Source organism: Diuraphis noxia, unplaced genomic scaffold (genome assembly GCF_037042655.1).
Source record: "Diuraphis noxia isolate RWA-SAM2 unplaced genomic scaffold, SU_Dnox_SAM2 contig0002, whole genome shotgun sequence".
NCBI classification, from domain to species: Eukaryota; Metazoa; Arthropoda; class Insecta; order Hemiptera; family Aphididae; genus Diuraphis; species Diuraphis noxia.
In genome coordinates this window covers 18,410,737-18,437,650 of record NW_028301712.1, presented here as the reverse complement: position 1 = coordinate 18,437,650, position 26,914 = coordinate 18,410,737, and the positions used below count along the sequence as shown (strand labels likewise).

The 26,914-nt window shown below is 28.2% G+C and overlaps 2 protein-coding genes across 13 annotated transcripts; one reads left to right on the top strand and one right to left on the bottom strand.

Moving 5' to 3' along the window:
• The first annotated feature begins 9 nt into the window (after positions 1–9).
• On the top strand, positions 10–3,921 carry Rab21 (RAS oncogene family member Rab21). 4 transcript variants are annotated; one of them, XM_015523798.2, is made up of 5 exons: positions 10–400; positions 581–813; positions 921–1,088; positions 2,167–2,285; positions 2,349–3,921. In XM_015523798.2, the coding sequence occupies exons 2-5, from the start codon at positions 655–657 to the stop codon at positions 2,581–2,583; spliced, it is 681 nt and encodes a 226-aa protein (XP_015379284.1). In that variant the 5' UTR covers positions 10–400; positions 581–654; the 3' UTR covers positions 2,584–3,921. The 4 variants fall into 4 exon arrangements, with proteins under 4 accessions (XP_015379284.1, XP_015379282.1, XP_015379281.1 ...); XM_015523796.2 differs by having other exon boundaries at positions 528–813; XM_015523795.2 differs by having other exon boundaries at positions 10–407.
• An 833-nt stretch (positions 3,922–4,754) lies between these two features.
• On the bottom strand, positions 4,755–26,532 carry Mbs (Myosin binding subunit). 9 transcript variants are annotated; one of them, XM_089220820.1, is made up of 20 exons: positions 25,806–26,532; positions 23,660–23,790; positions 22,550–22,668; positions 22,327–22,486; positions 22,114–22,258; positions 21,897–22,045; positions 21,492–21,679; positions 21,312–21,423; positions 19,897–20,031; positions 19,644–19,745; positions 17,752–17,850; positions 16,570–16,795; positions 11,886–12,017; positions 11,541–11,685; positions 10,598–10,770; positions 6,811–6,945; positions 6,640–6,747; positions 6,461–6,550; positions 6,199–6,318; positions 4,755–5,372 (listed from the first exon to the last, which is right to left on the bottom strand). In XM_089220820.1, the coding sequence occupies exons 1-19, from the start codon at positions 26,028–26,030 to the stop codon at positions 6,229–6,231; spliced, it is 2,664 nt and encodes an 887-aa protein (XP_089076946.1). In that variant the 5' UTR covers positions 26,031–26,532; the 3' UTR covers positions 4,755–5,372; positions 6,199–6,228. The 9 variants fall into 9 exon arrangements, with proteins under 9 accessions (XP_089076946.1, XP_089076949.1, XP_089076948.1 ...); XM_089220823.1 differs by having other exon boundaries at positions 21,492–21,664; XM_089220822.1 differs by having other exon boundaries at positions 21,492–21,667; positions 25,806–26,530.
• Between the last annotated feature and the right edge of the window lie 382 nt (positions 26,533–26,914).

Sequence of the window (26,914 nt, the reverse complement as noted above, 5' to 3'; positions counted from 1 at the left end):
CAAGTGTCTGTGGGCTCCCTGATGGCACATACTTAAAACTTTTGACATAAATACATTATTGTGTAACGTTCTCATAGCTATTATAAGATAAAGATTATTATAATGTATTAATGTGTACAATAACTACAATATTATAATAATGATATAATCGGCCGACCGCCGCGCACTTGTCTACTTCTAGCCTTCTAGGTTTTCACCGTTTCCACTGCTTTTTGGTGCAGAGGTATTTACTACTTATTCACGTCGAACAGACGAACACAACTGTTACTGTTAGACTTGCACAGCTGCACAGTGCGACAGTGCACACGCATATCACAGATTCGTTGTAACTCATCGTCTCATTATACGAACGTGTACGACGATTTTACCTAACCAGTCAGTAACGACTACAGCGAGTGAAGTAGTAGGTACGTCGAAAACAATATAATAACAGTACACATTGACACCGATTATACATACCCCATTAGGTACCAGTTGTGTACCACATTATCTTCTTGTTATTTGAAGATAACGTATTTTTTTTTTAGTTATATAACAGCACATAATATCGTTATCGGACACCACTGCCGCCTTTTTTCAGTGACATCTCAAGTTGTGTGGGTGCGCGCACAAATGTAACATTCCACCAGGACCAAGACTAACAGCATTGGCAGAATGGACGAGTCGGGGGATGGTCTAGACTCAAATGGCAGCAAGACGACTTCGCAGAGCTTCAAAGTAGTACTCTTGGGTGAAGGGTGCGTGGGAAAAACATCACTGGTGCTCCGGTACACCGAAGACAAGTTCAATGACAGACATGTTAGCACGCTACAGGTACAGTTTAACAGTCGTTGAATTTTGGTTAGGTTGATGGGTGCAATTATGTTATAATATAATCATTCTGAGTTCTTGTGTGTAATCACGTTCACTGGTTGGTACAGGCGTCATTTGTCAAGAAAAAGCTCAATCTCAACGGACGAAGAATAAACCTTTCTATATGGGATACAGCCGGACAAGAGAGATTTCATGCCTTAGGGCCGATTTACTACCGAATGTCCAATGGTGCAATATTAGTTTACGACATCACCGACGAAGATTCTTTCCAAAAAGTAATATACTATTAATTCAAGTGCTGTAACATTTAAAATTTATACCTGAATCTTTTTAGTTATTTATAAGTTGTATAATATTTAAATTCACAATTGATCAAAAAATAGTCAGCCAATCGCATAAAGAATAAGAAAATTTCAGAAAAAAAAACTTATAAATATAGACAAAGAAAAGTTGTACTTAATATATTTTGATAAAGTTGATGAATTTTTTTGCTTAATTAACTCATAATTTTAATGGTAATTAGCACAATAAGCTATTATCAAATTATGTCCTTGCAAAATTTGATGTGTCATATCTACTTTAAAAAATTATCTTGTCAAGTGGGAACTTTATATACATCAAATATTAACAATCATCAATGCAAGAAATATAAAACAATTTTTTTGGTAAATCTAACATTGATAGTATTACAAAACCTTTAATATTTATCTAGGTATATTACATCTTGTCACTGTTTTATTTATTTTAAATTATATGCCTATCTTTAGTATCTACATATTTATATAATATTAATTTATTATAGCATACAATTTACAATTTATGATAAATATTGAGGTTTAGGAAGTTTGACATTTTTTAAGATAGTTAAAAATGTATGAGTGTCTACAAATGGTATTTAGTGAACTTGGTGTTAAACCTAGCTATCCGCTTACTATTGAATAATATAGTTGATTATTAAACAGTTTTAGTACTTGTATAAATATAATTTGCCTAACTTCAGTAATTTCATATGTATATATAAAAAAAAAAAATGAACTTATTATTTTGATTTTAAACTATTATAAGATCATAATCAATAAATTTGTTTTTAAATTGATGATCATAAATTATAGATCCTACACTTCATGTTAAGAAAAATTAACTTAATCTTCATAATTTATAATTACATTTTATCAAATAAATTATTATATCAAATACATAATGCAGTACATGATTAAATAAATAAACAACTATAGGTATCAATATAATAATTTTTTAGGTTACTAACATATTATAATATAATTATTATCTGTTAATGAATTGTTTTATATCCAATTATTGATAACTTAAATTAACTAAATTCCATGTTTTCAGGTGAAAAATTGGATTAAAGAATTAAAAAAGATGTTAGGAAGTGAAATTTGTCTTGTTATTGCTGGTAACAAAATTGATTTAGAAAAAGATCGTACAGTTTCAGTAGAAGACGCAGAAAAGTAAAATAATAAGCGTTTATAAGTTTGACAAATTAATTGATTTTAAATTATGTAATTTTTTAGTTATGCTAGTTCAGTTGGTGCTGTACATTTTCATACATCAGCCAAAATGAATTCAGGCATTGACGAAATATTCTTGAGTTTGTGTCGTATGATGATAGAAAAAGCTGATAAACAAATTGCTGATAATTTAGTCACATTAAATCGGTCAGGAAGTACAAGAAGAAGAACCGTAATAATTGACGATGAAGATGATGTATCATCCAAAGAATCGTCTCGTTGGTGTTGTAGTAGTTAATTCATTGAATTTTGCAATTATAAATATGGTTTAAAGATACCAAGATTTATGTTTATTATATATATGAGGGACGTCAAGAAAATAAGGTTACATATGTTAAAAATTTAAAAATGGATGTATTTAAATTAAATTTTACAAGATAAGTGTCAAAATATGTCTTTTATTTTTCTACATAATCGCCATTAAGATCAATACATTTTTGAAGCCTAAGGACCAGTTTTTGTATACCCTCATCGTATACCTTCCGCTCCACCTCCCAAAGCCAATTTTCAACACTATCCTGGACCTTCTTGTTATTTCAAAATCGTTGTCCACCCAAAAACTCCTTCAATTTATCGAAAAGATGATAATCTGATGGTGCCAGGTCTGGGGAGTAGGGTGAGTGAGTCACAATATCCCACCCAAATGAAACAAGCAGGTCCTGAGTGAGGCGGGTGGTATGAGGTCTAGCGTTGTCATAAAGGAGTGACACACCACGAGGTAGCATTCCTTTTTTTTCAACTTTTTGAGTATCTCACAGTATACAGCGGCATTTATGGTGGTTTCTTTAGGCATAAAATCGACCAATAATAATCCTTTCCGGTCCCAAAAAACAGATGCCATGATCTTTGTCTCTGAAAATTGGACTTTGAATTTTTTGATTGATAGTAAATGGGTATGGCGCCACTGTAGAGATTGTGTTTTTGACTCGGGAGTATAGTGACACACCTTCGTTTCGTCACCAGTCACAATTGAGTCAAGAAAACTTTCACCCCGTTCAAGAAATTCGGGTGCAGCTAAAACATGATTTTGACGATGTTCTGGAGACAACATTTTTGGCACCCACCTTTCTATAACCAAGTTTTTCTGTTATGATTTCACCCAGGAGACTTCATGAGATGTGTGGGAAACTTTCACTAAGGGCGTCAAGAGTTGCATGTTGATCATTGCAAACTTTTTCTTCAACCTGCTGCAGAAGCTTATCTGAAATGACAGATGGTCTTCCACACCTTTATTCGTTGTGATTGTCAGTACGGCCTTCTTTAAATAATCTAACCCACTTGGTAACATGAAGATGTGTCATCACCTCGGATCCATAGATTTCCACAAGCTGGCGATAATGCTGTGACATATTTTCTTTATGGTCTGAGGCGTTTGATGATTTGTTTTGATCATTAGAAAATTCAAAATTCTTTACATGACAGTGGTGATAACTCTGAAAAACATAACTCCTTTTGTCTTACACAGCCCTTGTAACCTTACTCTCTGGACGTCCCTCAGATATTTTTTTTTTTAGAAACCATTATGTTCGTGATATTTTTAACTTTTGAAAAAAATATATTTTTTTATATTAGTTTATTCGCTTGTTAATGACTTATTTATTTTTAGTTGATCTTAAAAATCACTGATTAAAGCTTTAATATTATTAGTTGTAGGCTAATTTCATCATTTTTAAAACACTATTGCTTAGAAATATTTTCTGTATATAATGTAAGATAAGATCCACCCAAAATCATTATTCATAGCTCTGACAATATGGTTTATAGAGAAATTGGATAAAAATCATTAATCAGAATTGATAGAAAATATCTAAAAATCATATTTAACAAATTCATGACTATGTTATGTTGACAAAAGTTAGTGAATGGGTGTCTTTAAAAACTTGACTTGGCATGAGATTACATTAGTGTTTCCTATCAGGTGTTACCTGCTGTTACAGTATTAATTATATGGATATTTTCAACACTTATTATATTCATTAAATTGGTGTGGTTGGCCTTAAATTACTCTAAGTACTAGACACCAATGTTTCTAATTTACATATAATATATTATAATTCATTAAATATATCTATAAACTAATAAAATAAAATTATCAGATTACGGATTTTATTTCTAAGTTCAAAATATAAAGGAATTATCCAATTAAATAGAATGTTCAGTGAAATCTCTAAATACTTGACACTCTTTGGTTCTGAAATATTGTCCGTTATACAAGGTTCTGATTGTAGAAAATTTGTGGTTGGTTCCCAAAAAAATATTCACTATTGAGTGATGTTCATTACAAGGTGGTTCACTGTGTATTGTATAGATATATATTTTTTCTTTTTATTAGATACCTTATAACACTGGTATTTATTGTTTATAGAACATGTATATAAGTGATGGAAAAAATAAACAGGTATAACAGAATAAAAACAAAAATATATATTTAAACATTTTTAAATGCGGTCAATTCTTTTTTTAATTTTCATTGTGTACCAAAATAAACATCCGCATACAACAGAACAACAAAATACAATAATTATATAAAATAGTATACACGAGGAAAAATGGTATGTAGTATATACATTAAAAATATTAATTAATTTGTATTTATATAATTTAAAAAAATAATAAAATTTATTTAATCTTAAATAATAAAAATTTATGAAATTTGGGTTAGTTGTTTACAAAATCACTATTTTTTTTTATCATTGCATATATTATAAATTTATAACCAATACAAAATATAAATCAGATCTGTTGAGTGGCAAATAAAAAAAAACAAGTATAGTACAAATTACGATAAAATATAAGTACGAATTTATTATAAAAATAGCTTCTAAACAAAATGAATTAATACTGAATGCTAAATATATGTGTGTTTATGATATGAATAAAAGCAGTTATTTTTGTAGGTATTTAATATTTAAATTAATTAGTCTAAGAAAAATTGTATCACTATTTTGAAAGTTTACTTATAACTCGAATCAAAGCACCATTCTCGTCTTTTAACCTCTGATTTTCTTGGCGTAACTGTTCCATTTGCTGTAAAAATTAATAATATTAATTATGAAAAGAAATTATTAACAAAAACTGAATATTTAAAGAAAATCAAATTAAGCTTTCTACAATAAAAAATAAAAACTGTTAGTGATAATTAAACTAATGTGGTTGGTTTATTTAAATTAATGCAAATTTCGCATTTCTAACTGTTAAGCGTATTTATTTTAAAACAAGCTTTAAATGTTTGAACAAAACAATAATAAGCTAAAAATTAAAATCTAAATTAAAAAATATGTAAACAAAAATCAAGTTGAACGAAATGTTTTATATTGTCTCAATCGTACTAATGTACATTAAAGCAATTTTGTGTAAGAAAGAATCTATTTTGTGAAGTCAGTTTCAATAATATGTTGATTAGGGCTACGAGTCTAAAAATATTTACTAGAGCATCTCATAGGCATTTGTTGATAATTTAATTTTTATGTGGGTTATATGAGAGTTATAACTTTTTAAATTACAATTTAAAAATAATCATAACCCACTAAAATTCATTTATCAAAAAAAAAAAAAATTAGAAGATACACAAGAAAATAAACTATTTTAAATTTTATAACAGTATATTGATATACCAAAAAACAAAATGTAAACCAAAAATTGGTTGGTACTACATATTTAACAAGAGGATAGTATTATCCAATAAATTGAGATTTATTAAGTATGATCATTGAAAAAGCTCAAACAAGTTTTGTGTACATCTGACAAAACAAAAATTAATTGATTAGTAGACCAACTGGAATGGGAATTCACAAACACACTGAGTATAAAAACAGCATACATCACAATTCAATGTTGCACATCATCTACATACATAAAAAAAAAAAATGAAGTGTTCGCATTATCAGGTATGAGTAAGTTTAGAAACGACTCTGGTAAGGGCTTTGTTCTCAGTTCGGAGCCGTTCATTTTCTGCTTTCAACTTTTGTAATTGCTAGATAACATAAACTTAAGTGTAAGCTCTAAATATTTTCTAGCACAAGTAGCAACATTGATAACAGTCTATTTTTACTAGTAGAATGGCCTTAGATTTTAATTCCCTCAAATCGTCAGAAAAAAATGAAATACATAATTACCTTGAGTTCCTCTTCCATCTCTGACAATTTTCTCTCCATAGCCCGCCTTTCGCGTTTTTCCGTTTCTGACAATGTAGTGCTTTTTCCGGCCTGAAACATTCAATTAAACATCAACATACAATTTATTGTAACCACTAATCAGATTCGTTTTTTTAGTGGTGAACAATAATATTTCTTACATTGGTCGACTGTTTTTCTATAGTAATTTTGGCTTCTAGTAGGTCTTCTTCAGTCTTCTGTAACTGTCGCCTTAATCGTTCGTTGTCTACGACTACTTCTTCGTACAGCTAAATCGATACACACAGAACAATAAACAAACCGGAAATCATTTAAACGCAACGGATACTCACAGCTTTGTAATCGATTTCGCCGTTTTCAGAGCACGGGCCGGGAGAATTAGCAGCACTATTGGGTTTACTGTCTAGCGATGACGATATTGAACTGAGCCTTAACGTAGTCGGACTCGATTTGGTATCTCCGCCGCTCTGAAATCAATAGGCAATAAGAAACAAGTAACAACAAACCAACAACAGTGAAATATTAATTTCGTAAACAACAACATGTTGCGTAGAACATTGAAAACGATGACGCACGATCACCGATCGATGGCAATTCGGGACTTTTCAAAGGGGAAAAATAATTAGCGCCCGTAAACATTTTCTAGCGAGAATATGGAGCAATCTTATTAAGAATAAAAATAAAACTGTGAAGATAAAATATATTATAAATATAATTAATTGTATCAACCTAAATTTAAATAATAATTTTTAATTTATGACTCAAATATTTGTTTTAATCGAACATTGGAAACGTTGACTTGTTATGACTTTAATTATCACTAGGCGCCGGATGTTGATGATTTTTTTTTTTTGGAACATCATAGACGATTGTTTGCAGGCTTAAAAAGTGTTTCAATAATATATGAATGTATAAAACCAGTTTTATATGCATTTTTTTGTTTTAAGGTCATGTGATTTTGAAGATAATTTATTTAAACAATTCCTGGATCCTCATTCAAGTAGCCCAGAGGGACCTAGGTTTATTGTTTCCGAGAAATAAACGATAAGAATAATAAGGGTATAACCATAGATATAAAATATTTATATACTTATAAAATATCTTTATACTTATAAAATATTAGTATTTTATATCTGTGGGTATAACACTATTGCGAACGTTTTACCTTTTTTACAACACGATTGCCAACGAATGTCGCTTATCGATGAATTTGTTTTTTTAGCCGAAAACCGAACGATTGTAAACGTTTTTTTTTAGGCTACGTTGCCAAGTTTATATTTACAAATATATATATTTTATATAAATAATATAATGTGACATTATAACTACGTTACAAACTAAAATAAAATTATACAAAATAATAGGTAGGTAATGTTTAAAATGTTGATTGATTAAAAAAAAATTCTATATGAATACTAATAATACTGTTCAATAATGTTTAATAAATTACAAGCAAATAAATTAAAAAAATTAAAATTGTTTTTAAAATGTTTTTTTTTGTATTTTTATTTTTATTTAAATTTTTTCCTAGGTAGAAATTTTCAGTTTTTATAAACATAAAATTAGATTCTTATGGATTTTATAATCATTTTGATTTCTTAATGTAGATTCAATTCCAGATTTATCTTTTTTGGCCATAGGATTTATGTACTTTTTTTAAATAGAATTTATTATTTTCAAAGTTTGTGCCTGTGTTTGTTTTAAAACTAAAAAAATTGCGTGTGTTGGAGGGCTGGGGTTTATGAAACTGACTTAAAATAATATATAATATAATTATAATTTACTAACAACGAATCTGGAAATGCTGTACGGAAAAAGGCAGGTAAAAACGTTTGCAATCGTGATACGGGAAAAAGGTCCATTCGCAATCGTATATCACCCGAATAATAATGATCGAAATAAAATTACGAGTTAACTATTTTTTACTATGACCTACCTATATATAATATATTTATATATTTTCTATATATCTATAGATCGGAAAAAATAACCATAACTTTATGTATGTTTATAAACTGTAATATTATTGAGTTTTAATATCAATGGATTATTATTATTTTATTAACTAAACATTATTAAGGAATTTTTTAGTTTTTATGTCACAGAATTCCATATTTTTTAGGGGAACAACATTCTGGCCTTATATAGTTATACTACGTATAGTGTATCAAATATGGATCTGAAAACTGAAAACATTTTTCTACAAAACGAAATAAACTAGGAACTTTGATTGAAAATCAAGTTTTTGGTGAATTTAACTATACTAGAAAAACGCATATTTTCATTTATTAGTGGAATTCACAGATAGCCTCAAGTGGCCAAGTCGGTCGAAATGAACGAATCGATAAAATGCAACCCAAACGCATCATATGAACACAGGATATCAAAAATGGTCCCTCAAACACATGCAATATCTTAAAATCACTCTAGATCAAATGGCTTATGATGAGTAGATAATACATGCATGCATAACAATTCTAAAACCGATAAGTAGATCAGTAGATCATATTATAATGGTACAGGATTTTTATTCCAGTAGGTAGTTGGTGGAAGCGATAAAATTGATTTTTCATTTAATTTAACTGTTATTGTATTTATTTAGTATTACGCAGATCGTCCTAAAAAAAGACATACAAACACACTTTACGTGACCAGCTCGCGGTATTATATTAAAATATTAAATTATATAACCCGCTCGTTCGGTTCGCTTACCGCGTATCCCTCGGATCCGTAGCTTTTACTAGAAGCCAACGAGTTGGACGAGTCAAATCTGGTCAGCGGATTTTGGTAGTAGTTTCGTTTGAGGGAGGCGGTGTGAGAGTGGCGTGATGATGGAGAGGCGTGCGAGTGGCGGGACGACGGCGAGGCGTGCGAGTGGCGAGAAGACGGCGAGGAGGCGTGCGAGCGGAGTGACGACGATGGGGACGCTGTCCGGCCGGAAAACGACGAAAAATTGGGAGACGACGACGACGGGGTGATGGTCAGACCACCGTACCCGGATGCAGTGCCACCGTACGTTGATGGGGAATACGAAGGAATGGTGGAAGAGTAGGATGACGTGCCGAGATAGGGCGCGGACAGGCCAAGGGACGAGTACATGGCGCTGTTCCGAGACGGAGAACTGTAAACACTCTTGGGCCTAGCGTAAGACGAAGATGGCGTAGACGACGAGGACGACGGCCGGGACTTTCGGATATTGTTTGTGTAAGAGCTCATGGCGAATCTGTGAGATGGGACACGGGTGCGCGGGACTCGTTCATCGATGCAGGACAACGTGCGACGAAGTACTGAAGTCTGAACTCACTGGGCCGCGGCGGAGACTGGCGCACAGCAAACAAACGACGTGTCGCGTGGAGCCGAGGCCGACGTATATATAGTGACCGTGATCTATTTTCGGTCTAATGAAAAGGCCCGGTTTAAAAAACGTGCCCTTAGTTGAGCTACGGCGTATAGTACGCGGTATATTATTATTAAACGATTATTGTCGTGGACGTTTACGATGTACGACACCAAACGGTCGCGACAGAGTGGTCGGGGAGGGTCTCTCGTGGCCAGCGAACGATAAAGAGCGGCAGCGGTGTTCGTGTTCGGCGTAATATTTAAAAAAACTTTTATTTTAGAAATCGCGCATGTATTGTTTTTAATTTGTTTAATACGGGTTTGATTTGACGGAAGCCAACTTTAAAATAAAAATAGAATTTTACTACGGAGTACATTAGCTGAATCGAAAATAGAATTGCATACATATGCGATAGAGAAGGCGTTATTTGACATAGGACTGACTTATTGTAGCCGTTCTAAATAAATGATTGAAGGAAAATTTAAAGTTGCCAAAAATATCAAACGACACATTACTCATTAGTCAAACTTTTCACCGTACATCCAAAAACAATAATTGGAAAAACCCCAATTTTTAAGTAGTATAATAATAATAATGATGATATATTTTTTACTTCATTAAACTTGTTCTACATACAAGAGACATGACTGCCGTCATGCGCTGACATAAAAACACGACTTTATTTATAATAACACAACAACCAAAGTGTTATCCATGGTCTTAATATACAAACTTATTTTATATTTTAAATATAAACTGTTCTTTTGCAACAAACATACCTCCCCGATACTATCATCGGTACCACCACAAGAAGAGGTATCTTGTCTGTCTGGATCAATTTCGTCCAAATCAACGTGAACCACTCCAGTAGATCTTCGCTTCGGCCTTTTCCTTCTTTGAATAACTGCTTGAGTGGCCTGGTGATTGCGGAACTCATTTTCTTTATCTTGATCTGTATATAAAAGATAAACATTAAAAATGTATATTAAATATTTAAATCAATACAATTGAAACGTGATTCGTTCAATAATTAATAAGCTACATAGGGACAAATTAAGATGAAATTTAAGTATGGACTTCATACACATTTACTACACTATTTAGTATTTACACTCGGTGGAATGTATAATAAATTAAGTAACGACAAAGCTAGAAAACAAAGATAATGAATTTGGATATTGGCCAGAATTTGCATTATACATCAGTGCTGTAGTTGAGGGTATACGACGGTATACGCCGTATACTTTCTGGTTATTTCTAATAAACTCCGTATACCTGCTGATTAAGGTCGTATACTCTCTGCTGTAATGAAATTACCAAATAATATAAATATAAAAGGCATTAGATTATTATTAATATTGAAAAGAAATAATTTAACAAAATCGGAATCCAGACAACATTTATGGAATATTTTTCAATTAATTTATTTTAAAAAAATATTAAATTTTAATTTTCACAATTAATGTATGCGTGTTGTGTTATTTACCCTCTACCAAAGTATTCGATCAGATTAAAATTAAAATAAAAAATTTTATTTTTAATTTTAATTTGTACAATTAATATAATATGTGTATTGTGTTATTTACCCTCTACCAAAGTGATACCTAATGATAGTATGAATGTTTCATATTATAACCCTCTGCTTTATTTAGGACTACAGCACTGTTATACATGATATACCAATGACGTCAATTAGAAGTCACGTTAACTTAATAAAATCACCTTTATCGTCAATTTCTTTAGGTAAAGGACGCCTTAATGGTAATGTGACAGTTGTATCTGCACTAGCATCAAGAGATGACGGAATGTGTGACTTTGTTGGAGTTTTTGGAACTGCTTCATTAGATCGAGCATCTTCAAGCAAAAACTGTAAAAATCAAGTCATATAAAACAAGTAATTAAAAATACCTAATAAAATTAAAATTAAGTACAGCAAAACATCAGCCCAATGCAAAGCACATTGTTAAACATAGCAAAACATAATTCTAGAGCATTTTAAATCATCACAAAACTAACATAATTCAAACGGGACCATAAATTCTTCTACACACGGAAATGTCAACAAACCTTGCTGCCGTTTTCAACCCTAAGTCTCCAAGACGGCCTTCGTTCCAAACAGCTATCTGGCATGTTAGACGGAATATTTCGGGGCAATGGAGTAATGGTAGCCGTAACAGTTACATGCTCTTCAATTTTAGCCTGACAAATTATTAAACTAGATAGTAATAATGACGTATAATAGTACCTATTAAGTAGGTACCCTTCAAAATGAGTAAAAATGGCCAAGTCATAATTTTATACCATAATTAACTCATTTTTCTACACAAAAAATAATGAAAAAATTAAATTCACATAAGTTTTGGTTTGCATAAATTAATAACTATATAATTCCTAAAATTCCTAACACGTGAAACCAATTATTTATAATTATATCTATATAAGGTAAAATAAAAACAATCTGATACATATAAAAAACAAGTACAATTTATACTGTTTTATGGTGCTTAAAATACGTCTTGCGCATTTATGGTAATATTTTTCTTCGGTAAAATTGTGATTTTTATTTAATCATGTATTTTTCAAAAAATAAGAATTTTACTTGATCAATATGTAAACTAAATTATTTTATAGTGCAAACACTATATTATTATAGCATACACTTTTATTGATGTAGAAATAGGTTAAGCCATAAACTTTTCTATTTCAAAGCTTAATACAATTCAATTTGGATACAAGGTTTAGAAAATATTGTGTTCTGATATGTATTATTAAATATAAAATACATAGATATAAACTTTAATTAGATAGTATAAATATAAATGTAAGAGCTATTTTAGTTTAGAATTATTGTTTTAATTTTAAAATAAATTCTATTTATAAAGTAAAATTTGAATAGGATTTATTATTTTAAACGAAATTTTACATACATAAATAATATTGGTATACAGTATACATAATATAATTAATGTATATATTTGGTAACTCATCTAGCAAGAAAAATGTTTTTATGGTTCTAAAATTAACATGTATATGTTTCTTAATATTATTCTTGTTTTTATTTGGGCTAAAATTGGGTCATAAGAATATTGAAATTTAAAACTTTCAATATTTTGGCAAATTGTCAACATTTTGGTGTATGATTACAGTGGCGTAAACTGAGGGTCGCACAGGGTTGCATTTGTGACCTCAGAAAATATTATAGAGTTGAATGAGTGTCTTTTTGCGACCCCGAAAATCACGATTTCAGTTTTCAAAAAATTAAAATATCAATAATCATTTAATTAATTGATTAATTTATATTTTGAGAACAAATTTTTATTTTGTTTTGAATCGCTGGAATTATTATTATATTTTATACTTTCCACATTTTCTTATAGTTTTGTTTTTGACCATTTTCTATTAATATACCTACTAATATGTATTTATTGTGATCGGCAGAGTCGAATCTCAATGGTTGCTGAATGTTAATAGTGAAAACGTGTTTCACTATTTTATGTTTATAGATTAAAATTATTATTATTTGTTTTACATATTCATTTATTTTTTGACACTTGTATTTATTTCTTATTCCGCGAACGATGCAAAATTAAAAGTATTTCAACAGCTTGCTAAAATAGACAAATTTCTTGTAAAAATATCGAAGTCGAAAGTAAGCATCTATTTTTACTTTAAATTCATATATAACTTTTAATTTGTATGCATTAAGTTTAAAGTAGCAGTTAAACTATATTACTGATTTACATTATATAAAAACTACAATTTTTACAAATAAAACAATTTATATTTGATCTGTAAATTAATTTATCAGGTAATATAATATTATTATTGAACAAGTTTGATACAATTATTTATTAGAGCCTAGATTAAAAGAACTGTAGTATTTTATGTATTCATATATTGTTTAAGAAAATTATACATTATCTATTGACGGTAATTAATTATACCCTATTTATATTGTATATTCATAATACATATCAGTCACTTATAGATACTATATATATGTTTAAGGTTAAAATAATTTTGTTGAGATCGTGTACTTTTTACTTATAATATTATATTTAGAACAATATAAAGCTTTTTAGGGGGGTATAAAGGCTTAGCCCCCCAAAAGTCTGTCTAACCGGGAAACTGATTGCAACCCTAACAATTTAGCCCAATTTACGCCACTGTATGATTATATGAACAATACATCTAATAATTTTACAAGTGCTTGTTTAAGATAATAACTTAAAATTAATACATCTTACTTTTGCAATAACTTTTTATTGTTTAGTATAGGATAAACATGAGTTTTGAATTGATAACAACAATAAAATTTCATTGTTATCATGAAAGTAATAAAAAGATCAGAGGAAGGAATTTTTTTAAATGAAAAATTATACAACCACAGAAAAATAAGAATAACTCTAATAAACAATGTTCTTTGATTTGAAGTTGAGATTATTAGAATATAAATACCTACTTCAAAAGTAAACAAATACACAGATGGTAGAACATCTATCTATGACTTAGAAGTTCTATACATGGATTTTTTAGTTATTAAAGTTCTTATTTATATAGCTATTAGATTGAAGAAATGATGTAAAATAGTGAAAAAGTTTTGATTTAAAAAGTTAATGTAGATTCATATTATACATAGAAAGCATTTCAGTAAAATGAATATAATAATATTACAACTATATCGTTCAGTACACCTAATGTTCATAATGTGTTTATATCTCTTATGAATATACAACAGCAAATTTGTATGAAAAATTGGCTTAAAAAACAGGGCAAGACACTCTTCTGTATGGTGTCATGTGTTCCTCTTTATTGTTTAGGTCACTGTGCATTTGTTATATTTGAATTCAATAATAAATAAGTGTAAAGTATGAACAACAATTCTGAGCGGAGATGGTCTGTGAGTCTATATTTTTAAAAGTATTTTGTTTTAAATTTATTACTCAATAATTAATACGATAAATTGAGCTTATTTTTGAAAAAAACAAATTGCATATTACACTAAATAATCAATGAGACATATAACATACCTAAGAATGGTGTAAATAGGTTCATAATATAAATAGCTTAAAGTGAATCTAAAGTTTTTTTTTTAATGTCATAGTGTATCATAAATAATAAAATACATGATGGTGAAAGCCAAAAAGTTATAAGCCCTATGGATAATAGTTTTAAATTATAAAAAAATAACTAAAATAATGAAGTACTTTTTGTTTGAAAATTCAATTTTTAACATAATCAAAATTTGAACCTCAAAATGCTTAAAATTGGGCATATCATATACAATATACATGTTCAATATTTTAAAATCATCTCAACACATTCTATGAGTATCTTTATATTCAATTTCCAAATGTTTTAATAGATCATTAACATTATTATCAACATTTATAAAAAAAAAAAACTAAGAAAATTGTTATTTTAGGTTTGGATATTTAACATTTTCAAAATTTAAACTTTAAAAACACACATAAAATAAATGCAGGTTCACGTTTAATATTTTTTTTTGTGTTTAGTAGAAAAAATTAATGAGAACATTATGATCAATCAAAGGTTTATAACATATTTATATATACATGTTTTGAAAATACAATTTCTAGAAAATGCTATGTATTATAATTATTCTACGAAAATTTCAAGTCTTTAGAATCATATTTTTAAACAAAATCATTGTTTTAAATAATTGTTGTTGCTAAATATTTTCTCCCCATGATTTTGCTTCTGTTTATAAAAAGTAAATGCATTTTTACTTTCAATACACCAGCAGTATTTGAATATTAGACTAACTAGATTCAATTTGCTAATAAATACCACTTTGAAAGTTTAAAATTGAAAACTACTGCTTCAAAACATGACAGATATATAAAAAAAAAAACAACAAACACATCATTGTAAATCCAATGCATTCATTGCTCCACTCGGAATCTAATTCTAGAGCATTAATATTATACTAGTATACAAATACTATTAAGTATAAACACATATATATATGACACACTACACATTTGTATATGTGTTTATTTATGTTAGCTTATAAATCCAGAAGTATAAACTATAAAATACTTATAAATGAATTTTGAAATGATACATGTACTAATTGTAATTTTTTAACAAATTTTAAATCCTTTCTATATTTGTTTAAGGTATTGGGACAATTTTGTTAAATTTAAATTTCATAAAAAAAATAAAGTGACTTCTAAGAACCACTTATGAGAAATCACCTATTACTTTTTCAAGTATTAAATATTTAAACTTTAAATTTTAAAATTATCAAAATTTAAACTTATAATAATGACTAAAAATTGTTTAACTACCCATATATTTTTGAAATGTTTGTATTTCTGTACGAACAAAACAATTATATATATATATATATTTAATTTTATGACAATTTCAGCTACATAAATTTAAAAAAATAGAAATTGTTTACAAATAAAGCAAAAATATTTTGAAAATGTTAAGATGTCTAGAAAATGGTAAGAATAATCAACATCCAATTCTACCACTAACCACCCTTATTATTTTTATTTCTATAGATAATAATAATAACACAACAAAAATTGTTGCTCAGCTCAGAATATAAAATACTACAAGGTTCTTGTTTTCAGATGGGAAATACATCAGAATTCCCAGGATAAACATATTATAATAATATATTAATATACAATTATTTGCAACTGATTTAAATTTACCAAATTTAAAAAAATATCATTGTGGAATGAATATATTTTTATATAAACATTTTACTTACATGTGGTGTTCCAATATTGTTTGTGGAGTTATTATTTGTTTCCACTTGAGAATTGTTTAATTTGCTTTTGCCAGTATCCTGATTTTTTTGCTTAACAATTTGTTCAGCGGATTTTAATTCTTCTAAAGTCACTCCTTGAGTGGAACGCCTAGTTTCCCGAACACGTTTAGCATGTGCTTTTCGTTGAGTTTCTGATTCGTCATCTCTAACCGGAGGAACAAATGACCTAAATTAAAAAAATCTTATATTAATGTGATTATTGACAATGTACTATAAAAGAAGTATTAAATTAAATACACAATGCTAGTTCAAATATACAAAACAAATATTGAAAAATGATAAGTGGTTAGATAAAACATAAAGCTAAAGTTTTATTTAAAACATAAATGAATAACTATAGAACTTAGAATCCATCATATAATATCAAATTATCAAAAACATAAAATAAATTATACATTTAATTTTAATTATTGTGTTTTAATTAATAAACAATTTTCAACTCTATTTTAAGAGTAAACAATATTAGGCTATTTAAATAATAAGTTTATAATAATATTTGGTTTGATTTAAATTTTTGGTACTATATTTCGCCTTTAACTAAGAATTTATTAATTACAATTTTTTATTTTTAACAGTGAATAACGCTCTTCTACAAAGTGTATCTAGTTATTGAGTAGGTCACAGTAATAGATGTATTAAATCTGAAGTCAATCATTGCATACAAAATTAGTATAATATTTATAAATACCTTTTATATTTTTATAATTTTATAGCAAATAAGTAAAAATTAGTTCTTTTTTAATAAGACGCAAGCCGCATAATATGACTATGACGAGAGCTGGATGTTAGCTACCCATAAAACTTTTTTAAATGAGAATGTACCAAATAGTAGACAAATTCTGGTTCTAGTTTGTAAATTCTCCACACTCCACAGGCCATTGCAGTGGACCATGCGCCCTGCTGTATGTGCAAGCACAGTGTGTTCTCATTTGAAAAGAGTATAGAGGGATATTTTTGTTAAAACTATATAACTAATTATATCATCAATGATTATTATAAATAAACAATAATCTAATATTTATTTTTGGATTCCAAGCTCTTTTATGATTAAATACGTCAATAAGCTGTTGTCACAATGTTATTTCATAAACCAAACAATAGTTTACTATTTCAAGAACAAACTTGAAAAAGTTTTTAAAGATGTTCCCAGGGACTATTTTATGGGTTGTTTCTGATTGTTTCTGTTGCATTTGGAGACCACTGATAAATGCTTTGACACCACTAATAATATTAAACATATAAATTTATTGCTAACTTTATATTAAATCTAAAAAATATAGTTAGAAAACTTAAAATAGATGTATGATTAATGTATTAACTAATTTGAAAAATTTCTCATGATAAAACTAAATTAAAATTTTTTTTTGATTTTAAAAATAACAAACATGTTAATTAAAATGATTACACAATTAGAAAATGTATATATATTTATTTAATTTATTGAAATATTAGCATATTATTTAATTTTTAATTTTTTTTATTTTAAATCTATACATATTAAAAACATTATAATTATATTTTCCATATTTTATTTCCTATGCTATTGATATAGAATTTTCATTGAAATAATATTTAAATATTATATTGTTTTTATAATTCGCATAGAAGTTTGAACACCCTTAATTTGTTATTTGTTTATGAATAGTAAATATATTAATATATAATTTACAAGTAAAATTAAAAAAATATTTAGATTAATATTGTACTACCAAAATAAAGAATATATTTTATTATAAAATACAATTATTGATTTAATAATTGAAATTTGTCATTGAGATAATTTAACAAAGTCCATAAGTGAATTTCATTATGTTTGTTTATGAACATACAAATAAACTTTAAAAAACCAATACAATTCCACAAACATCATAGACATTTCTGATGCTTTGGTTTACTTAATTCTTTTGCAGTTGCTTATAAAATTATCCAAATTACTAAAAAATAATCCAATATTAGTCTTCCAAATAAATCTCAGTTCGACAGATATCCTAAAAAACTCTTATTTACTTTAATGTTTAAACCATAATAAAAGTTGGAAAACTGAGTAAATTCATCGCTAACCCCAATAATGCCGAAACTGAAAATTATATGATCAATCATACATGTACAATGTTTAATCTAATAATTTTCTGACAAATAAACAACAGATTAATGCATTCTGTGATGCACTATTTAAAAATAAGTATTACCTTGTTTTAAAGTGCTGTCTAATTTACAATATTATTATAAATGTTACTCTTCTCCATATTAAGATACTTCCTTTTCACGTAAAAAGAGCTTACAACATATGTAATATAATGTGTTTATCTATGATTTCTAATTAAAATTTAATGTAAAAATTCCAATAATTACTTAACGTTTTATTGTTCTGAATTAATATTTCTTAATTTATTGTTATATAAGAATATTAATGCAATTAGCTTAGTTCTAAAATGTTTACACTATTAACAGAATGTTTTATTTTATTTTTTCAAATTTACTTTTAACTACCTTTACAATTCTAACCAGAACCTCCTCATTAACTTATTTAAATAGTTATTAAAAATAAGTATTAAAATTTGAAATATTAACATAAGCTAACTCTATAAATTAGCTAAATCAATTTTTTAAGGATTACTAATTCAACAATTGTATTTATTATTTTATTTTAATTTAGGTACTTAAATCAAAAAATATTATGAATTTAATAAATATGGATTTCTAATACAGTTATTGATTCTCAAAATCATATTTTGGAAATATGAAATAAAAAAATGTATTGACGAGGAACATACCAACAACTTTAGCTTAATCAATATACCAATATTTAATAATAATAGTTTTAATTTTTGTTGAAAATGTATTATATAATTGTTCATTGTTATTCATTACTAAATATCTATGAAAAACAGACCAATATATTAATATATCATAGATGTGTAATCAGTATAATTTTTAGACACTTTTGATAATTAAATTTACGTACCTATGAAAGTATAATACTAAAATAAAAAAACTTTTTATTAAAATGTTACCTGCGAATATTGGGAGTTGGATGTGTTGTATCATTTGAATTTAAACTGCTTTGAGCAGTTGCTACATTTGTTTGATCGTCTCTAAAATTACTTTTGTTCCGCCTAAAAATAAAAAAATAAAATTTATTTTACTGAATAAATACATTTATAAATGTAGTACTACAAATCAAAAACATGTACCTTCTCAATATAATAATATTAGAGATTTTCAAATATTAAGTATTAAAATATTCATATCATCAATTTACCATACCTTGTGAGAGGTTTCTCCTTTAATGAAGCAGTTCTCATAGGAGGTGAAGCACATGCTGTAGACGGAGAAGGTTGTATAACTCCCCACAAGTTACCTTTAATTTTAGCACGTAACTCACAATAACGTCGATAAAACCTGCTCAAATACAGACACACAAAGCGTGCAAACATAATTATGTTAATTCACACATTCTACATTTAATGATTCAAACATATATTATAACTTATTAGTAATTGAATGTACAAAACACATTACTACTAAAGATGAATTTGTAACCACATAACATTAAAATAAAAAATAAAAAACTGTACACTATGAAGAAGTTTTAAATTATTTGACACCCTAAGAAGATATAATTAGAGTTATTAGACCTGAATATGTTGACTCCAGTCTTAGTAACCAATAACATGGAAAATGTAATGTTCACGCATTTTAAAATTTATAATGCACAGCTTTATGTTATGCATTTATGCATTACTAAAATGAAGACCACAAAAGTGCCAGAAGATTCTCCCTTATCCCACCCAAAAAAGAGCTTCTAGATTCTAAGTGGAGCAATAAATGCATTATTATAATGATGTGATTTAAAATTATTTTTTGTCTGTATTAAGATTTTACAACTTTAAAAGATGCAACACTTTGAAGATGGAATTTGATAAAAATTGAATATAAATTGTACTTTTAAGATTCAAATTTAAAATTACAGAACTAATCATCAAGAAAAACAAGTAAACATTTTTATTTTAAACTTGAATGGAAAATCAGTCCTTGACAAGACCAATTCAATTTTGTTGGTATAACAAATAATTGTATATTATACTATAAATTTTCACTCACAAACATGTGTTGTTAAATAATGTGCTTAATATGAACTATTTTACTGTAAATTGATTAAAATATATGTTTGTAAAATAATTTTTAAATAGTAATTTGATAGTTTTGAGTAATTCAAATTCATATTTTATAAATATTTTTTACAACTTTCTAGTAAATACATGTAAGCAAAAAAAATCAAAACAATTTACATGTACTTGACTAAAATATACTTGCGTATGTATAAAGCATGCATAACAATAACAATTTCCATTACAAATAATGTAATTAGTTTTAATTTTCATACAATTTGTGGATAAGCACAAGTTGAATATCAACATCAACACATTCTGTATTTATGTGATTTGTTAAATTATTACGTTTAGTAGTTCTCAACAAACTTTTATGACAATATTTTAACTAATTACCTACTTTATTTCAATTCCATTTTTAGAATATATTTGGAATTATACAAATGCTTACAATTCATTTATTTGCATGCTTTAATGATTAATAAAGAATAAAAATGACAAGCTTTTAAATTTATTTTGTATAAATAAAAAAATTATGCACTAGTATGAATGTAAAAATAAAATACTAACTTTTCATCAGACTCAAAACTTTGCGTTCTACGCAAAACAACCTCAGGAGGCTTTAATTCATTATTGTCCGATGATGGGATAGTAGGCTGTTTGAATTCTTTGGTTATATTTCCTAATAATATTTACAAAGTTAAGAATTTCTATATTTCAAAAAGGTATATTTAGTAAAGAAAATTTTACCAATATTATTTTCTGATGCCTGTTCAATAGGTGTAAGTTGAATTTCCACTTTTTGATGTATTGCAGGGTCATCTTTAGTCTTAATGTCATCTTCTTCCTCTTTTATCACTCGATTTCTATCTAAAACGGTTTCTTTGTCTTTTTTCAGTGTTGATTTGTCATTTCCGGATAGCCTGCTGATTGAAGATCTACATTGATTTTGTGATACAGAGCATCCAACAGGAATACAGAAGCAGAACACATAAAAAACATGCAAACAAGCAAAGAATAAAAAGCATAAAAAAAATTAACACAAGTTAGAAGAAAACCAACCTAATTATCAAACAATAAAATACTGAAAAAAGCTAAAAAAAACAAAAAAAAAAAAATAAGAAACAAAGCTTTAGCTTATAACTTAAAACTAACCTTCTTTTTTGATTCTGAGAATTTGATAATTTATTACTTATCAGGTAATTTTTATCTGATGCATCTTTATTTTGAGAAGCTTGTTTCTTTTTTAATTCATCTAGTAAATCTTTCATTTCTTCATCAGAAACATCAAATGCTGTTTGACCCTTTGAAAAACATAAAGTAGAATTGAAGTAATTTTCATACAGCCAAAACATTTAAAATAACATAATACCACAAAATTTTTCTTTTTCATATTACAGAAATGTTCAACTAATATTTCACAAGCCTCTTTTTGACCCCAATATGCTGCTGCGTGTAATGGTGTCCAACCATCGTAATCTTGACAATCGACTTCTGCGCCAGCTTGAATAAGGAGCCTAATAAATACATATTTTATTAAACTAAATTCTCTGAATAATACTTTATCATTTTTATAGTATATTACTCTAAGACTTTAATGTATCCTTTGGCAGCAGATACATGAATTGCCATTGCGCCAGTAGTAGCATGAGGAGAATCCTTAAATTTGCCAGTATTAAGCCATTCTCGAGCATCTCTAAGCATCAGTCTCTCTTCTTTGTTCCTTGCTTCATCACAGTCAATGCCTTAAATAAAAAAAATATTGAATATATATTTATTTACTGAACGTTGAATAAATTTCAATTTACCCATATCTCTTAAATGTTGTTCTAAAAGTTTCCTCATTTCATCAGATTCTGCGATGTCAATAGCCAGTTCTTGGTCACAGTTAATTGCTGAGACATCTGCTCCATGTTCTAATAAATATCTATAACAAACATATTCTTTTAGAACTGGAAAACCCAAATAATTTGAACTTTACTTAGAAAAAATGCACTAGTTCAACTTAATACAAAAAACGTTGAAACTTAAATGGTATTGTAATAAATTATACTGATAAATCATTGTTTAGTTAGGTTTATACAATACAAATTAAATAATTATCTTTGTAAAGAAAATAATTTATTGTCAAAATATAAAATACTAACAAGAAGAATTATACAGATAAAACATTTACACAATATTATTGTCAATTACAAATACAGTTAGTAATTATAATAAAAATTATATAACCTACATTTATATATTTTATTTTCATTACCAAAACTTTATTCCTAATGTTTAATTATAAATTTAAAGAGATCATAAATAATAAATATATTTGTATTAAATCTTGACAAATTCTAATATTTTGAATATATTGAATACATTATGAATGTTTTAAAGATGTTTAATAAAACATATTAAAAGTTATTTATTAAATTGTAGAATATTCTAACAGGCATTGTTTGAAACTCTTTTTGCCAAAATTTGGATAAAAAAGAGGTTCTATGATATTCTAATATAATAAACTATTACATTTTTTTGTTGAAAACATAATTTCTAAAAAATGTATAAGCTATGTAAAATACAGAAGCAGAGCCAGCTGGCAAAGTCTACAAACACCACATAGTGGCTTCTAACAGTATCCACAATCCCATTTTTAAATCGGATTGTGAAGAGCTGTCTAAAAATAACCATGACTGATGGCCCGTAAGTAGTAAATTTGCCATTTGAATATTGAAAAAATACAATACAAATGTTTAACATCGTCTATAACTTCACGGACCAGAACTCCAAACATTTAAAAAATGTATAAGTATCCAAAAAAATATAGATGAATAAAAAAAATGCTATAGATATTTTACATTATTTACTTTATAGGTATTCAAAATAAACACTTTAATAGATACTGTTAATAATTTAAAATTAATACTAACTTTGCAATGCTAACAAATCCACAAGATGTTGTTGCATGCAATGGTGTCCATCCTTCTTTATCACCTCTATTCACATCAGCTCCATGTTCAACCAAAAATTCAACCATATCTAGGTTATCATCTATACAGGCCTAAAATAAATGAAAAATTATAATTATAAATAAAACATCGGTACATTCATTTGTTATTTTATAGAAACAAAATAATATTCTCAGATGTATATTATATAGGTAATGAAAACAATTATAAGACTATTAAGGTTATCTGTTACTATAGCCCATAAGGTATTTTTTAACATAAGGAATAATGAAAACAAATTTTGTATACATAACTAGAAAATTAATCAATGACTTTATACTATAATTGAAGTTTTTGAATGTTAAGCTAATCGAGGAGGATACATTTTTAACTTTGTTAACTGATTACTTATATTATAATATATTTTAAATTACTAGCTATATGGTAATTAACGTTTTATAGTAACTGAGATATACTGAAATAGGAATATGATTATGTTTCCTATGTACCTAAGGTCTTATGTATGCTTAATATTTACCAATGTTTCATAAAAATAAAATCATTTCACAACACAAAATGGAAAATATCATTGTAGTAGTTAGGCGGAATAATAAATATCTATTTCATAGCTTTATCTTACTTTCAAATCAGTGTTTCACCTTACATCTGTTACTTTACTGTATTGAGTCTGGATAAAATATTTAATAAATAATTAGGTGCCTAAAAATTATTTAAATTTATTGTTTTGTTACAAAATGACTTATAAAATATTAAAACAAGATACTTAATCAAATAAGAAAAAAATTATACTACATATACCTATCACGAGTAGTAATGATTTCTACCCTCGTTTCTACCTATATAATATTCAACCCAAAATCACCAATTCTTAGTATCATATTTTAATACATACAGGAATTAACAATAGTATAAAATATTTAAATTATTTAAAAAATAAAAATATCCTTGTATTTAACCTATTTAATGTATTTGAAACCTTTTCAGTGGTGTCCAAAGTTAGTTGACAACACCAAATAGAGCAAGAATGAAAATCTAATTAGGTAGGTGTAGGTCAATGCTGTGACCATAAATGGACAAAATAACATCAGATAAGAATTCAAATAAAATATACAGAATATACACCTATTCAATTTGATTTTACGACATGGAATAATTACGATATAAAACTAACTATTTTATTTCTAAAAGTGTAAAAGCTACAGATTAATGGTAAATAAAAAACATTATGTTATTAAAATAGGTGCCTAGTAATTTGAACAAAATAAGTTAAAATTATAAGTTTTACATCAAGATTTATGAAAAAGTTTATTTTTTTGTTTGATCAAATAATATAGTAATAACTAATAAGCAATAATTGATTGTATTAAATTTACAAATTAGTGAGCTCTTATAGAGTAGGTATTGAAGTGCCAATTAAAATATGAATCATCCATGCCATCATTACAAATATTTTCTCATTTTGTTTGATGAAGACAAACAAATATATAATACTGATTAACAGTTTCCAAAAATTACTGTATATTTATTAGAATCGCTTTAAGACTAATATTGTGCAAGTCATGACAGTTGTTAATTGTTCTATTTTTTTTAACCTCATTTTAAATCCATTCATGCATAATTCCTTGGACTATATATTAATCATAGTACAAGTATGTATAAAGAAATTAATGAATGCCCATTTTAAAACAATTTTAATTACCAAAATAATTTTTACATTTCTATAAATTCTACTCTAATGAGAAAACAATTACACAGCAATTTAAAAATTAATTATTCAAAAAATGTCAAGCCCAAATATAGTTTTAATTACATTTTAACGATAGGTAAATTAGGTAGGCATCTGACTTAATATAAAAATATCAAATACTTTATGGTACTTACAACCTAGGTACCTACCGTTTGATATCAATCATATTCAATATCAAAGTAAATATTATTACACTAGCTAGAGGTAGATATGCATAATCAATGTCTTCTAGTTAATTATGATCAAAAAGTTCAAACAATAAGATATTATGTATGAAGACACGTAACAAGATAAGGAGAAATTGGATTTGCCAAAACACAAACAAGTCTAACTGAAAGTTTTTGTGACAGCAGGTCTTACCTGATGCAAAGCTGTGAGACCATCCGCATTAGCGGCATTGATGTCGGCGGCTAAGTACAGCAAGCTGTTCACCTCGTTCTTATCGCCTGACGAGACAGACGCTAAGAAAGCGCAGTCGATAGGGAACGATACCGTCTTGATGTTCTTGCGGTTGGGCGACTCTCGGTTGGTATCCGATTCCTCCCACCGTTTCAACTGTTCGGCTCTCTTGAACAACGCCGACATAGCGACGACTGATCGCGCCCTGTCGCGTCAGGCGCGAACGACGGCGGCCACCAACTGTCGGTCGGCTCCGTCTTCGGACACAGAGTGTACCGACTGCGCGTCAGACAGCCGCGGCCGGGCGCAGGGTCGTCCACAAGATTCTTGCGGACGACATGACAGTATCCTCCTTCGAGGACGGGAGGCCACACGGTCACACACACGACGCGCGGGTGCTCGCACAATCACGACGGCTGTAGCAACAGCCGTTTTCCGTCGCGCGCGAACTAACGCACCACAGTCCGCGCGCCGGCCCGTCGGTCGTTCACACGAATTAAACGGTCGAGAGCCTGTTGGGGCCTCGGTGGTCACATCGGCCAGACGAACGACACGGATTTCAGACGACGAGAGAGAAGACGTTAGACCACTGTTGTACAACTGATGATGGACCACTGAAGCTGTTCCTGCTGCCGCCTGCCGTCACCACCGCTTACTGCTTAGCAGTTTAGTTCGTACAGAGTTGTAGTAGTGACTATAGTAGTACTATAACTGTAGATTGTAGATTGTAGTAAATAGTAATAGTGATGATGGCTTTTATCAGTGAAAAAAAAAATACACACGCACAACTTGATTAATGTGAGTAAAAAAGGTAAATTCATCAGTGCTGTCGGACACGGGAAATAATATTGTCGTGGTCGGTTTTCGCACCGAAAGTCACTAATTATAATATTATTATTATTATTATCATCTTTAATGTTCTTTATAATTTTTATTTATTATTCGTCGAGGATTTCGGTTGTAACTGTTCTTCTGTTCGTCTGAGTCTTGGTCGTGGCTTGAAATGTTGAATGGCGGGCGGGAGGGCAGGGCAACGCACTGTGGAGATTTGGGAATGAGCAAAAAAACGG